Source organism: Monodelphis domestica, chromosome 1, assembly GCF_027887165.1.
Source record: "Monodelphis domestica isolate mMonDom1 chromosome 1, mMonDom1.pri, whole genome shotgun sequence".
Lineage (NCBI taxonomy): Eukaryota > Metazoa > Chordata > Mammalia > Didelphimorphia > Didelphidae > Monodelphis > Monodelphis domestica.
Genome location: NC_077227.1, coordinates 511,323,976 through 511,339,528, shown reverse-complemented (window position 1 = coordinate 511,339,528; position 15,553 = coordinate 511,323,976). Strand labels below are relative to the sequence as shown.

The following is a 15,553-nucleotide window of genomic DNA, read 5'->3' as shown; positions in this document are numbered from 1 at the left end:
ATCCCAACTGACTCTGCAGGCTGCCTTCAAGTTAGCATCACTAAATTCCAGAAGCTTGGGGCAAGGATGGGCCAGGCTCATAAGCCATTAGGAGAGGAGAAAACTAGCTTCATCCCAAATGTTAGACCCTTGCTTTTTTGCCTCCTTATCTCTGGCTCAGTACTCCAAAGAAGAAATGCCAAAGCCCTTCCTGAAGGCCGAAGAGGAGAAGGGGATAATGGCAGCCCAGCTCCGGGTATGCATGTGGCTAGGCAGTATCTTCCACAGCAGTGCCTTGGCAGAGACCAGCTATAATGATTTCATCTTCTATTCAGAGACAGTAAGAAGCCTGTTTGGGCATAGGGTGAAATGTAGGCATAGGGTGATGAGTCTGGGGAAGGGGGAGAAGAAGGAGAAGGTGAGAGGTAGGGGAGGGAAGAAGAATGGAAAATATACTAGGGAGGTTGGGGAGGCCAAGAAAGGACTTGTTTTAATGCATAGAATTTTTTTTTTTAACTAGAGGGAAACCTAGAGATCATTTTATAGATGAGGAAACAAAAACCAAACAGAAGGACCTTTCTCAGAAAATAAGAGGAGTTGTGAATAGAATGAGACAGGAGCCTCTTAGGGGCCCAGAGCCAAAGGAAGAAATTCCCTCTCTCAATCAAGGGAATAAAATATGGAATAGTATATTGTGAAGCCATTTTCCCTCTTCTTTCTCTCCTGTCCAATTAACTCCCACATAGATTATTTTAGGGAAGAGAGGGGGAAAGGGAGAGCAGGATTTAACCTGTGACTTAATCGCCTCAAATGCTCTGCAATTTTTAATCTTAGAGTTCCCTGGGGCACCAAGAGGTTAGGTAATCAGAAGACACAGCCAGAACTCAACAGACTTGACTCAACTCTAGACTTGAACTCAGATTGTCCTGACTCCAAGGCTGGCTCCCTGTCACACCATCTACTAATTTCCAATTGACTCTTTTTTTTTTTTTAAACCTTACCTTCCATCTTGGAGTCAATACTGTGTATTGGCTCCAAGGCAGAAGAGTGGTAAGGGCTCGGCAATGGGGGTCAAGTGACTTGCCCAGGGTCACATAGCTGGGAAGTGTCTGAGGCCAGATTTGAACCTAGGACCTCCCGTCTCTAGGCCTGGCTCTCAATCCACTGAGCTATCCAGTTGCCCCCCAACTGACTCTTGATATACTCCAAGGCCCATGTACATTCTAAGAGGTCTCTGCCCTCACCTCACTTGCTTTAAGCCCCTATTACTCCTTGACCTCCACCATTACCATCCTTAGCTCTCATCACTAGCCCAACACATTCACTATTTCTTGCCCATGCCTTTTTTTAACCTTTACTTTCTGTCTCAGTAACAAATCTAAGACAGAAGGGCAAGGACTGAGTAATGGAAGTTAAGTGACTTGCCCAAAGTCACACAGCTAGGAAGTGTCTGAGGTCACATTTGAACCCAGGTCCTCCCAAATCCAAGCCTTACACTCTATCTACTGTGTCACCTAGCTGTCTTCCATATGTTATTTCTGAGCCCCCTGCCCATACCACAGTTACAAAGCATTCCTCCTTCTTTTTTGTGAAATTCTACCCTTCTCTTTATTCAAACCATCTAGTCACCTCCTCTGATATTCAGTACTCCTCTCCTTTCAAAGGAATCCTTCCCTTGGCCTCACCATCCCCTCAAACTTGCCTATCTCCTCTTCTTCCAGAGAGAGATATTTATACCCCTGGCCCTCCCTGCCTCATCCCTGTTCACCTTGCAAGATGGCACGTATGCTTTGTCTGAAATTCTCTGTTTAGTTAAAATCCCTATTAAACTAGATTCTGGTCTCTGCCTGCCTTCACTCTTCTGTCAGGAGGGAAATTGGGTGGGTAAAGTCTCAGATCAAATGTATATGAAGCACTTTTTAAACCATAAAGTGTTCTGATAATGTCAGCTGTTGTTGTTGTTGTTGTTGTTAATCTAGTCTAATGATACAAGTATGGCATAACAGGAAGGGTACTATATTTGAAATCAAATGATCTGTATTTGATAGCGCTCTGCTCTTTATTACCTGATTACTTTTGAGCAAGCTTTTTCATCTTTCTGGGCTCTGCTTTCCTCATCTGTAAAATGGAACAGGGGGTGGGGGTGGAGAGCTGGACTAAATGGACTCTATTGCCCATGCAACTCTGAAGATATCCTATGATTCATCTCATATTTATTTGTGTGTGTGTGCCTTATTACCTCTCTCAGTATGAGAACCAAGCCATGTACAAGGGCAAGTGGGGACAACAAGGGCTGAAAAACTATCCCATCTTCTCTGATGTCACTGCACAGCAGTATCTCCCCATGAAAAACTTCCAAGTGCCCCAAGGATGGCGCTGGGAGGGAAACTGGTTTGTGGAACCCCAGAGAAGGTGAGCCTGGCAAACAATGGGACTGGAAGGACAATGGGAATAAGGTGGGATGAGTAGGGGCTAAGTAAATGTCCATGGATGTCTACCACTACCTTTACCTTATCCTGCTCCCTAATCCTACTCAATCTCTTATTCAGACATTTGTGCTACTCACTATGGGTGAGAATCTGGCTATTAAATTGTGCTAGAGGGAGATAAAGAGAAGTACCAGTATGGAAGCAATGGAGTAGAAAGGAAGGCTACAAGATAGCCATTCGGCCACTGAAGCTAGAAATAGATAATTTGTTCTTGTGTAATCAGGACCAAAGCTATAACTGGAAATTCCTTTACCTTGGATAAACAAGTGGTAGAAGTTGTCCTGAAAAGGATAGTCCAATGAGGTTTGCCGGGGGGGGGGGGGGGGGGGGAAGGAGGGGGGAGAAACCAAGGAAAGTATGACTGTGAACAATCTCATCAAGAGAGGGAAGTTCATCCCTCAGGTCAAAGAGAATAGTTAATTTCAGAGAAGTGTCCAATGGTAAAATGCCCTAGGTGGCCACCAAAGGATGGACAAGGGTCATATTGAACAGCATAGACTGGTGAAGTGCCATAAGACTTAGGGGAGAGAGCACCCTAAATTGCTCTACCCTAGGTATGTCTAAGAAAAATACAGTGATGACATTGTATGAGGCTAAAAGACAGGACAAGTCAAGCCCACTGGATTATCACAAAATGGTGAGACAGGTATGAGTACAAGGGTCTGTCCTGCTAACCTCCTCCCTCCAGACTTCTAGGCAAAGATATCCATCAAAAACAAATACTGGAGGAAGTGTATGAAAACCAGACACGAGACACCTGGAAGAGTTGGACTCCAGCTGCAATACCAAACACTGATATGGTGAGTAAGAGTGGTATCCTTAAAAAGAAATAGGATAACCAAAGCTGGAAGGCAGAAGATACAAATCAGGGACTGCTATAGTGTAGATGGAATAGAGTAAGGTAGCTAGGAGTGTTGGAGATGGGAGGAATCCGGAATTGCCCTTCCCCTAAAGTCCTCAGTTCACTCTTTCCCTCTCATCCCTTCTGCAGATTGGACAGCCTGTGCCAGCCAAGGAGAGTATGGAGTGCCCCAAAGGGTGGACCATCAAAGAAAACTGGAATGTGGAGTTAAACGAGGCAGTGGATGATGAAGGCAGGTCCTATTTTCATTGGAAATATCTACCTACTAGAAGAACCATGGCCCCCAAATTATTGTTACTAAAATCTAAAGGGCCCCTCTAAGTTCTTCTATAGCTCTAAATCTGTGAACTTGTAAACAGCCCAACAGTGAGTGATAATTTCAGTCAGAAGGGAAATATGAGCCATTTCACACTGCCACCCCAAAGATTTAGAATAATGGGATACTAAGTCTAGGAGATCATGCAGTGCAGTAACAAGAACCATGGGTTTGGAATTTTTCTTAAATATTTCCAAATGGTCTTTGAGTTGCTTGAGAGTTAGGAGACCTAGTTTAAAATCCCGACTTATCTGTGTAAGTTGGGCATACAAAATGAGTGGGCTGAAGGGCCTTTCCAAGGCTAAAATTCTATATTCTATTCTATATTATTCCATTTTAGTCTAGTTTTTTTATTTTAGTCTATGTTAGTCTATTCTGTCTTATGCTGTTCTGTATTGCTCTATTCCAGCAATGGTGAACCTATGGCATGGGTACCAAAGATGGCAAACAGAGTGCTTTCTGTGGGCATGCACTGTGTGCCCACCCCCACCCCATCCCTAGAGTTCATTACTAGAAAGGCAGAGGGACTTGGACAGAGTTGCTCCCATCTCCTTCTCCACCATACCTAACAACATGTTTTCACATCACCCACTCCTCTGCCCAGCAACCCAATGGGAGCAAACAGGGGGTAAGGTGGGCAGCTCATGAGGGGCAGAGCTGGAGGGGAGCAGAGCACTCAGGCTCATTGAGGACATTCTTCACTTTACCTGCCCCTCCACCCAGCAGCCCACAATGGGAGAGCTTTCTCCCTCCCCTGTGTGTGGTAAGGAGGAGAGTGGGGCATACCCAGCACTCCATTGGGGGGGGGAGCATGGAACATAGTCTGGGGTGGGGTGGGCACAGCTCTTGGTCTGGGAATGTGGAACAGGGGCAAGGCCCGGCACTACATCTCTAAAAGGTTCACTATCATTACTCTATTCCATTGTCTCCTGTTCTATTCTTTTTCAACAAACTATAACACCAATCTCTTCAACTACAATGAAAACTCATTTTCTTTGCTTCACTCAGTTTTGATTCAAGAAATATTTATTAGAGACCTATCATGTGCCAGGCACTAGGTACATAAAAGCTGAAAAATGAGATAGTTCTTGTCCTCAAGGAGATTACATTTTTCATATGAGAGTAGAGGATAAGAGAACAATGAATACAGAAATAAGTAAATGCAAAGAAGTTTCAGGGGGAGGTAGAAACTCTAAGGACTGAGGAGATCAAAAAGGGTTTCTAGGGCAATTAGGTAGCACAGTGCTTAAAGCAACAACATAGAGTGGGGAGAACCTCAGTTCAAATCTGGTTTCAGACAATTCCTATCTGTATGAGCCTCAGCAAGTCACTTTACCCCCATTGCCTTTTTTTTTAAAAGAAAAGAGGATCTGATGGGGTGGGGTACACCTAAAATAGGATTGAAGGGAACTGGGGGTTCCAAGAAGCAGAAATGAGGGAAAGTTATTTGCATTTTCCTACCTATATCTCCAAATGCTTCAGTTACTAAGTTATTTCTCCTTTTCTCCAGGGCAAAAAAACTATTAGTTTTTTAGTACCATTAGTCTTTCATAGACTCAAAGACTATTTTGGAGGAGTACTTAAGAGATCATCTAGTGCAACTCATTTTTCAGTTGCAGAAAACTTAGGTTCCTAGAAGAAAGCAAGTGACTTGAGGGCAAGGACTGATTTTCATTTTGTCTTTGCATTCCCAGAACCTAACCTTGTGCCTTTATGCCCTCCTACAGAGACATGCACCGACACACCCACATAGAGTCCAGATATTTGATCAATGTAGAGAATATATGGTTTGGAATCTCCCTCCACCAATACCAATTAGATGTTCTACAAGTGGTTTTAGAGTTGCCAGAAGCACTAAGAGTTTAAGTAACTTGGGTCTGGTCAAACAGCTAGAATATATATATGTATATATCATAGGCAAGAATCAAGATCTTCCTGACTCTAATACCAGCCATCTATCCATCATTCTATGCTGTCTCTTACCTTGCCTTCACCCACACCTTGTGGGTATTTAAAATATGCTAACAGAATTGCATTTGTTTGGTTTGAAAACTGAGGCCCAGAAAAAAAGAAATGACTTTTCTAAGATCACATAGGTTGTTAGTGGCAAATCTGGAGCTTATACCCAAGTCTCCTCATTCATAGTACCAGGTTCTTTCCAGTTGTATCACCTGGGACCTAGCTCTTGGTACTTTAATCAATCTGCTTGTCTTCCCCTAAACCTTTATGCTTTCTATGCCTCACTAGAGTTGGGCAGCCAAAAGGCTGATAGGTCCTTCTTCCTACAGGCTGGGAGTATGGTGTGGGGATTCCGCCCTCTGGTATCCCCAAAGCCTGGACTGCTGTGGAGAAGACCTATCATTCCTGGCGGCGGCGGCGCTGGGTGAGACAGAGATACCAAAACACTGAAGAGCAGAGACACGAACAGAAGGTAGCCTCTTCCTCGTAGGCAAGGGTTCAAGAGGAAAAAGATTGAGCCAAGAGTGTCTTCATCTCACTCCACCCCCAAACTGTTCCATTTCACTAATTGCCTGGGTTTAAATACTGCCTCAGATGCTTACTAGCTCTGTCACCTTGGAAAAGTCCCTTAAACACTGAGCCTCATTTAACTCATCTGCAAAATGGTACCTTCTTCACAGGACTGTTGTAAAGACCAACTGAAATAATGTACGTAAAGCACTTTGCAAACCATAAAGTACTTTGTATAAGAAGTTTTACCCTCCATTTGTCCAATTATACTGGTATCTTCTCACCCTTTCCTCTTTTCTGTCTTCAGATCTTTTCATTGCCTCTCAAGAGTACATTCCCACAACCCCAACTGTCCTAGAGGAGGCCCTCTGTGCTTTGCTGGCACACCAGGGGTGATGGCAAAGGAAACAGGCAGAACTACTGTATTATTCCCCACCCCCACCCACCCCCAAGTCTCTCTGGTAAAGCTTCCTGACTGAAGTTCTCTTCTGCCTACTCACAGCAGTCACCTGCCCTATCTGGGGAAGAGGAAGGATGGGAATATGTCTCGTTTGACTCCAAATTTGGCCTAAATCCACAGTCAGACAGCAAGTTTCGCCATCGCTGCTGGCACCGTAGGATGGTACCCATTGAGAACACCAATGTTTCTCCCATCTTCTACCTGGAGAAATCCTTGGTAATGGGCCCAATATTTCTCCTTACCCCATTCTTTCTCTTCTATAGTTAGCCCAAAGCAGAGCACAAATCATGACCTTCCAAGTACACTTAAGAGTGGGTAATAGGGCACAATCAAAGGCGTCCAGGACTCAGGGCACCCAATACCAACCCTGACTCCTAGGGGGTCAGAGATCTACCACCAAACTCTACCTTGCCCTAATCTAAGGCCAGGCTCTTCTCTCATAACACAGCTTCACTAGATTGAGCCTGGGAAAAAGAGTTCATCATCCTATATCCCCATCCTCCCCAGAGTGGGCCCTGGTTTTGAACCCAGCTTTGGGACAGTAGGGATCTGGTAGGTGGAGTGTGAGACACTTTGATGAAAGGTCATCCTGGATGACAGGAAAAAGAGAAGTTGATGGCGAAGCAAGAGAAGAAGGAAAAGGATGATCCCATGGCCCTAAAAAAAACTTTAATGGAGCAAGAACTCAGGACTCCTTTCATTTATTGCATCATCCACAGTGAGCACCTTAGATGGGGGGAAATGCCCAAGGGCACCAAAGCTCCAGCTCCTATGCAGCATAAAGGAATAGGTATGTGGTTGAGGGTTAAGGGGTCCTAAGAAATGGTTACAGATATGTGTGGCTCCTCTGTCCCCCCATAACCAGAACCACAGTACTACCAGCTCCTCTGTTATATCTACCAAGCCAGAAACCTGATGTCTAATCACGACCAGACCTTCTCAGGTAAGCACTGTCCACTCCCATTGATCTTGCACCCCGCCAAAGATCCCAGAACTATAATGATAGTGGAGTTCTCTTGAGATCTGACTGTGGGCTCTGCTACTGGGATGGCTTTGCCCAAGGGATAAGCTTCACTTGCATAATGCAGGCAGGGCTTATTTCTAGGAGGTCAAGGACACAGACTTCCTTGGAACCAGGGTGGGTTGGATTAGAAGAGGCTACAGATGATTCCTAACTCCCCAACACCACAATTTGAAAAGTAGATAAAATAACCAAGATAAATGTCTGGGCTAGATGAAACCCTCACCCTTATTTTGATTTTCTACTCTACTTCCTTCCCCTTACCCCATTTCTAGGGTCTACCATTCAGGTGGTCTTCCTGCACTATGGCCAGCGCACCCGGACACTGGAGACTTCCTTGGTCCCAACATGGGACCAGACATTGATCTTTGACCACATTCCACTCTATGAAAAACCCCAGGATATAGAAGAAAACCCTCCCCTTGTGTGCCTAGAGCTCTGGCAGCAGAATTCCCATGTATGTGGGCAGCAATGAGTTAAGCGGGGGGCCTCCATTGCTATTCCTACAACCCCTTGCCTTATGCATGGTTTATTCTTGTGCCTGTCTTTGGCGCAGTGCTGATGGCACATACTGGGCAAGTTCTTATTTCAAAGTCAGGGCCCTTCAAGGTTTGCCTATGACTTACCTCTGGCTTTGTTACATATGTCAATTCCTAGAACCCAAGGATATCCCTGCCCATCTCAGCCAACTTTTTAAAGTTCCATTTTCCTGTACCCTAGGGCAAGCAGAGCTTATGTGGGAGGAGCATGTGTTCACCAATTGTCTATTTAGATCTCAAAAATCGAGTCCTACCTCTGCTAAGATGGCATTCCTTCAACAAAATGCCAGGGGAGGACGAGGGAGAAGTTCTGGCTGCTTTTGAGCTGATCCTAGAGACTGAGGTACTTAAAGTGCAATTCATCTGTGAAGGACCCCACGTCCTCTAAATTGCCAATCCCTTTCATAGGGGGAAATAAAGCATAAGCCCACTAGATAGATGTTGGGAGGCCTGAGGGAGAAAAGTGGAGGCTAGGTATCAGAACATTCTGGTTGTCTTCTTGACTCCATGAATGGAAAGGAATCACATGTGAAGCTCTCAGCCTTAGAGACTCTAGGGCTGCCTCAAAGGAGCTTTTAGAGAATCAAATAGCCCCTACTTGACACCACTTTTCCCTCTGCCTTAAGTCCAGTGTATCCTTAATGTCTGTCCTACACTCAGCATCCTAGAATTATAGGTAGAGAGATGGAAAAGGGGCCTTAAAGGTGACTCTCTATCACTCTTCAGATGGTCAGTAACCAGAGATCTCCACTCATGAGTATACCCTGGAAGAATGGCTACTATACCCTCCCTCAAAGCATCCAGCCCTCCCTGAAGAAAACTGCCATTGAGGTGAAAAGGCTAGAGGAATAGGGGATGGATGGGGTGATAACAGGAACATCTGTAGGTGCCCAAGAAAAAGGCTCATGATTCACCCCAGGCAGAAGTGAGAAGGGGGTTTGGACCTTCCTTCTCATCACACACCCATTTTGGCCTTCCCTACTCCTTGGTTCCACGTCTCTTGGATCCCATCTGTCTGAAAGGAAGTATATGAGCTGAGATGGTGAGAAAGGGGAGTGGAGACCTAATGCTATCTTCCAGGATATGTTGGCACTTGGGAAGATCTGGGAGTTAGATACAGGGGTTCAATAGGGTTCACCCTTCCAACAACCAAGCAGCCTGTGCACCTAGACATGTGACAAGAGTAATATCTTTGCTCAGACCATTATATTTTACTGACTCTCCTGCAATCTATAGTCCAACCAAAATAGCCTTCTCTCTGTTCTTCCTGTTTCTGGGTCTTTGCACTGACCATCTAATGTCTGGAATGTACTCCCTCACCTGTGCTTCATTGAATCCCTTACTTCAAGATTCAGCTCAAATACTAACTTCTTTACAAAGCCTTTTCTAATATTGTTAGGCTCCTATCCCTTTTTAAAAAATAGATAAAAAACAAACAAAGCTTAACCTTCTTGATATTAATTCTATGACAGAAGAGCAGCAACACCTAAGCAACTGGGGTTGAGTGACTTGCCCAGAGTCACACAGCTAGGAAGGGACTGAGGTCATATTTGAACCCAGGTCCTCTCAACTTCAGGCCTGGCACTCTAACCACTGTGCTACCCAGCTGTCTCTTAATATAGAATCATTTTGAATATACTTCTGTATATAAATGTTGTCTCCTCCTCTAGAACATAAGCTCCCCCAGAGCTTAAACACAAGAAATAGTTTGAACATAGACACATGTAATGGTTAGAAAACACAAAAATGAAGACATCAAGTTTGAAGATGTATACGACAGGCACTTGGGGTCTTAGGTCAGAGTAGGGAGAAACACTATGGGCAGAAGATATCCCAGAGGCTTCAGGAAGGTGGCAGGAGCAAGGCTGTGAAGACAGAGTATGATGAACGGGCCACTGATGGTGGTATTTCCATGACCCTTATTTTGTGACTTTATCCATGCCTCTCCCTCTGCCCCACATATATGAATAGAACATAACCCTTTAATGTAAAATTCTGATCACTATTGCCCAACTTAACTTAGGCTCCCTGTCTTCTGGTTAAATAAAGTTAGAAGCCCCTTTCCACAGAGTATGACAACCCTCCTATAAAAGCAAGGCTCCCGGTTGTCTTACTCTGATCTCCTACCAGTGCCCCTTCTTGGAGTACTATCCTATCAATTTGTCCCCTGGCAGATCCTGGCTTGGGGGCTACGAAACATAAAAAAGGCACAGTCTCCCCGGCTCCTGATAGAATGCGGTGGGGAAACTCTGGAGACAGCTCAGATTGAAGACTTCTACTCCAACCCCAACTTTCCCCAGTCTGCCCTCCTACTCACCCTGGTAAGGACATAAGGGGAGGTGAAGGAAGGTGCCCATCTCATCAAATGGGAGGGGGGAAGGGAGGGCTTTGATTTTAGAAGAACTAAGGGCCAAGATCTGAAGGAAGAGTCTAAGGATGATGCAAGTCTTGGGAATGGGCACCAGTATTTCTCATGAGAATACATGTATAACCCAGATTGAATTGCTTGCCAGATCCGGGAGTGGGGAAGGAAGGAGGGAGGGAGACAATTTGTATCATATAACTTCGGAAAACTTATGTGGAAATTGTTATTACATGTAATTAGTAAAAAAAAAATGTATAAAAGGGAATGGGCACCAATCTTCCTTACCTGCTGCTTGGGTCCATAGTTCCTGCCTCAAGAGGAAGCATATGCCCCACCCCTGGTGCTGAAAGTGGTAGACCAACAATACTTTGGCATCCAGATGGTGGTGGGTCAGGCTGTTGTCTCCTGCTTGCGTCCATATTTCTGTGACCCCTGGGCTAAAGACTATGTAGCCCCACGCCTTCCTGGTATGAAACTTTCTTCCTTTTCTCTGATCTCCTTTGGGACCTCATTCCCCATTCCCCTATCCCAAAATCTCCTGAGGGGGGAAAAATGGCTTTATTTCAGGGTTTGTGCCCCTCCACCTCTTCCCAGCTGCCCTTTTCTCTACAGTCCCTGACCTCTCCTTAAAAGTTCAGTCATCCCCACTCCAGAATCAAAGCTGGACAGGATCTTTCCACACCTGAAAAGGATTCTCTCTACAATATACCTGATAGCTGGCATCCAAGCCTTGCTTAAAGAACTATAGTGAGGAGAGATCCACTATCTCCCTAAGCAACCTAGACTACTTTTGACAGGTTCTAACTGTGAGGAAGCTTTTATGCTGGCATTAAGCCTGGATTTACTCCTTGATTGCTCTGCTTCTGACTTCTAGGGCCAAGCAGAACAAAACTACCCCTTCTTTCCACGTGAGAGCCCCTTAAATACTTGCAAACAGCTATCTTGTTGACCCTACCTAATTAGTCTTGTTTTCTACTTCTACCCCATAGCTATTATTCTCAAGAAAAACCAGGTGAGTGAAGGCCAAATTACTCTATTCCTGCATATTTCATCTTTCTCCCTAAACATGGGGGAGCGGAGTCTTTGTCCCCCTTTCCCAGCACTTGAGAAGCCCCTCCTTCCCAAAAGTTTGGCCTAGAGATACAACCAAGTTTATAGCTTTTTAAATACCAAGGAGTGGGACTTAAGTAAAAAATAAAAGTACCTAATCCTAGACAATCCTTAGTTAACCTGAGGCAAGTGCATTCTCCTTCAAGGCTTTACTTTTCTACTGAGGACTGAAAGCTGTGCTTTCACCATCACTCACCCCCACCCCTCCCTTACCAATTCCCATGGGAGGCCAACAAAGTCTTTCCAAGTAGAAAGGAGGGAGAAACCATAAGGAGGGGAAGGAGAAGAGCGGCAAGCCCCGGCCATCAGTCTCTTCCCTATTTCTTGGAACTGATAACATAGTATAGTGTACAGGAGGCTGAAGTTGGAGTCAGGAAAACTTATTCAAATCATGCCTCAGATACCTAATATGTGGCCAACCCTGAGAAAGTGATGTAATCTCTCTTATTGGGCCCCAGTTTCCTCACCTATAAAATGGGGATAATAGTACCTCACAGGTGAGGAACTGAGATAATGTATATAAAGTGCTTTGCAAATCTTAAAAGTGCTAAATAAATGTGAATTATTGTTGCAAGATAAGGGATGATGGTGTTTTCTCTTACCTCTCTCCTTGCTTCCTTCTCTCCCCAGGTTTTAGATTGGTACAGAAATTCTGAACATGATGAGGTGACATGGATGAAATCCCTGCTCTTGGGAACCCCAATTAACCAGTGACCATACCTCATGAGGGTGGGAACAGGTTGATCCCAGGAAGCAAAGTGTTAGAGGGATTCTGGTTTCCTCATTGAGAAAGGGGCACCCTAAGGCTGATGTGTGGGATGTTCTTGATAATAATGCCAGCTTTATCCCTTTCCCCTGGTAGGAAGAGTATATACATGAAGTGGACTGGTGGAGCAAGATGCTCTGGGCAACAGGAGAGAGCAAGAAGAAGTGGGACTACAGTGACTACTATACTTTGAAGGTGGATCTTTAGGGAAGGGGCATAATTCCATTAAGGGGACGTCTTGCCCCAGCACTGGTGCATAGAACTGGAGAGCGGGAAGGGGCCCTAAAAGGTCATCATTCCCCAAGGTCACACAGATCTTTAGGTGGTAGAATCAGGTTTCCAATTGAGGTCCTCCAAAATCCATCACTTTTTTCAATACATTCTTTCAGCTTTCATTCATTCACATGTGGAGAGAGAGAGAGGGAGAGGGAGAGGGAGAGGGAGAGGGAGAGGGAGAGGGAGAGGGAGAGAGTAAATCACATAACCCAGCAAAACCTAGGGTTAGTTCTCACAGCCAGCCCTGACAGCTTAATTCCATTTACCTACAAACTCCTCTCTCCTGTTAGTTAACTTCAGCAATCTTGGCATTTTGGCTCCTCCTACAAAGGAGATTCAGAGCTAGGAGGGATCTCATAGGTCCTAGTAGTTTCTTAAAAACCCACCAAAGGTGAGGAGTTTCTGTCAAGTTCTCTTTGAATCTTTCTCCAGGACATGGTTTGGGGGGGTAAGGGGAATGAGAGAATGGTGCGCAAGGAAGGAGAAGTAGCAAGAAACAAAATAAACAGAAAAATAGGGCAATTTCTTTGGGCTTCATGCTTTGGGGAAGATGTGGTTTGATAGACCCCTTTGCCCCTTCCAGCAGGCATAAAAATTCTAAGACCCTTTAAAAACACACACATACACACACACACACACACATACACACATATATATTTTAAGATAAAAAGTATGCTTTAATATACTTAGTATATATTTTTTTTATTTTTTATACATACTTTAAAAAATAATTTAAAATCTGTGGTCAGTTTCCCCATGCCTCCTTCTAAGTGCTCTGCCTGCACAGTCCAACAGAATTCTTCAGTCTTTAGAGGGGGCCCTACAGGGGCTTATTTACCTTAGACCTCTGGGAACATCTTAGAGAGCCTTGAAAGCTGACAGCTAAAGACAAGCTGGGACAGCACAGGGAACTAGCAGCTATTTGGCCCTTTAGAAATGAGGGGAAAATGAATTAGTTCAAACTCCTGCCAATGAGGGGTGTCTCACCTCCTACTGTGTCTTCTATATCTTATTCCAACCCTTAATCCCTCCAAAACACACTCTCTTTTCTTTCTCTCTCCTCTCTCTCCTCTTTCCGTCTCTCTGCACCAGGTATATGACTGTGAGCTGGAAGCTGTACCAGACTTCCAAGGCCTGCAAGATTTCTGCCAGACTTTCAACCTCTACTATGAGAAGAAAACTGAAGATAGTCCTGTTGTAGGGCAATTTAAGGTGAGGTTGAACATCAGTCTAGTTTGTGTCTACCCCTGCTTAACTTTCCTCATTCTTTTATTTTAGTTTCCCTTATCCAGGAAGTGGTTTCTCTTTCTCCACAAGATGAGACTGTGGCCTCTCTGAAGGAAACAGCAGGGTGGGCAGAGGGAAGCAATGCTGAGGATAATGGGGACATATGGATTTTCAGGGTTACCTAACTTGAAGGATAGTATACTGTGGAGAGAGCACTGGATAGGAAGTCAGAGCTCCTAAGTTCAATTCCTAACTTTGCCACCTTGGACAAGTCATTATCTTTATGGGCTTCAGATTCCTTCTGTGAAATGAGAGCATTGGACTAGATGTCCCCTGAGGTCCCTTCCATCTCTCCATCTATTATCCTACAAGGAGAAAGCTTATATTCTCAGTTCCATCTCATGACTACCATCCTACATGCTTCCCTACAAAGCTTGGTTCAAGTTTATGGGGGGAAACAAGGCTATAAGGGTTTGAATGAAAATATAGAATCTGAGATGGGATGACCCATCCATAAGCTGCATTATTCTAAAACCATTAACCTCTCACCATCTGTCCTTGCTTAGACCATAGCTCATTCTCCTGCTGCTTTCCCAGAATATCTTCCTATCACAGGTACCTCTCATTATCTTCAGCATGGCTAGAGAGCACTGCTCTTTGAGTTTGACTTAGTCATCAAACAGCATCTCTTCATTGGGGAACTGCTAGGCTATGACCCCATGTCCTGTCCCCCACCAGGGCCTTTTCCGGATCTATCCACTTTCAGAGAATCCCAAACAACCCAGTCCTCCACGCCAGTTTCAAAATCTGTCTGAGAAACAGAGTGGCCCACAGAGGTGCTTAGTCCGAGTATATGTAGTACGGGCCTTCAACCTGCAACCTAAAGACAACAATGGTTTGGTAATAGCCAGTAGCTCACCTAGTTTCCCCCTTCCCCTGGGGTATCAACCCTTTTCACTGCCATCCCATCTCTCCCATCTGATCTCCCACTGCAATTCTCTGGTAGACTACTCATACTCCTTTAGAGATCCCATGATTCCTAATCACCCTAAGGATCACCCTCAATCCTCCACTCTTGTTGGACTAAATCCTCAGTGGTAGCCTTTCCCCCCCTCTCCTTTCCATTGGTTGTTTCTGGATATGACAAGTTTCTAATCAGCTCAATTCCATTTTTGTGTCTGCCTCTGCAACACCAGTGTGACCCTTATGTGATCCTGAAGTTGGGCAAGACAGTGCTAGGGAACCGGCACGATTACAAGCCCAACACTGTGGACCCCATCTTCGGCAGGTAAGCTTTCCTCCCTTCCTCCAATCCGGTTTTAAATTCTTCGAGGGCTGGAACCCTTAACCAAAGTCCAACTCAAATTGGTCCGTTTCTCCCACAATGCCTTGCACATAACAGTAACTGAGTGTTTGGTACTAATCCTAACCCTAAATTGATTAATCAAGTTCTGCTCTTCTCTATTGCCAAAACTAGCCTTTCCTAGGTTTAGAGATTACAGTCAGCTATCCCAAGTCAGTCTCTGAAAGAAACTATTTGGTCCCTTACAGGCTACAAGTAAAATGGCCAAATGAATAGTAATAATGGTGTCATATCCCCATATATCAAGAATATTCTCCATCTCTGATGACAGCAGAATAAGGGGGATTTGGGGATGATGTGCAGACTATCCT

General features: G+C 44.7%; 1 protein-coding gene across 5 annotated transcripts in view; it reads left to right on the top strand.

Annotated features, from left to right (window-relative positions):
* The window catches only part of FER1L5 (fer-1 like family member 5), a 79,581-nt gene that overhangs the window by 59,162 nt on the left and 4,866 nt on the right, over nt 1-15,553 (top strand). For 4 of the 5 annotated variants that reach the window (XM_056813067.1, XM_016427875.2, XM_056813070.1 and 1 more), the window contains 19 exons: nt 161-319; nt 2,228-2,391; nt 3,157-3,268; nt 3,460-3,562; nt 5,935-6,077; nt 6,618-6,791; nt 7,176-7,293; nt 7,441-7,518; nt 7,872-8,053; nt 8,317-8,478; nt 8,862-8,966; nt 10,310-10,456; nt 10,805-10,967; nt 11,490-11,512; nt 12,241-12,276; nt 12,473-12,571; nt 13,745-13,864; nt 14,618-14,779; nt 15,076-15,167. In XM_056813067.1, the coding sequence (XP_056669045.1) occupies nt 161-319; nt 2,228-2,391; nt 3,157-3,268; nt 3,460-3,562; nt 5,935-6,077; nt 6,618-6,791; nt 7,176-7,293; nt 7,441-7,518; nt 7,872-8,053; nt 8,317-8,478; nt 8,862-8,966; nt 10,310-10,456; nt 10,805-10,967; nt 11,490-11,512; nt 12,241-12,276; nt 12,473-12,571; nt 13,745-13,864; nt 14,618-14,779; nt 15,076-15,167 (2,342 nt within the window). The remainder of the gene's footprint in view (nt 1-160; nt 320-2,227; nt 2,392-3,156; nt 3,269-3,459; nt 3,563-5,934; nt 6,078-6,617; nt 6,792-7,175; nt 7,294-7,440; nt 7,519-7,871; nt 8,054-8,316; nt 8,479-8,861; nt 8,967-10,309; nt 10,457-10,804; nt 10,968-11,489; nt 11,513-12,240; nt 12,277-12,472; nt 12,572-13,744; nt 13,865-14,617; nt 14,780-15,075; nt 15,168-15,553) is intronic. The other variant, XM_056813068.1, reaches the window with a different exon arrangement.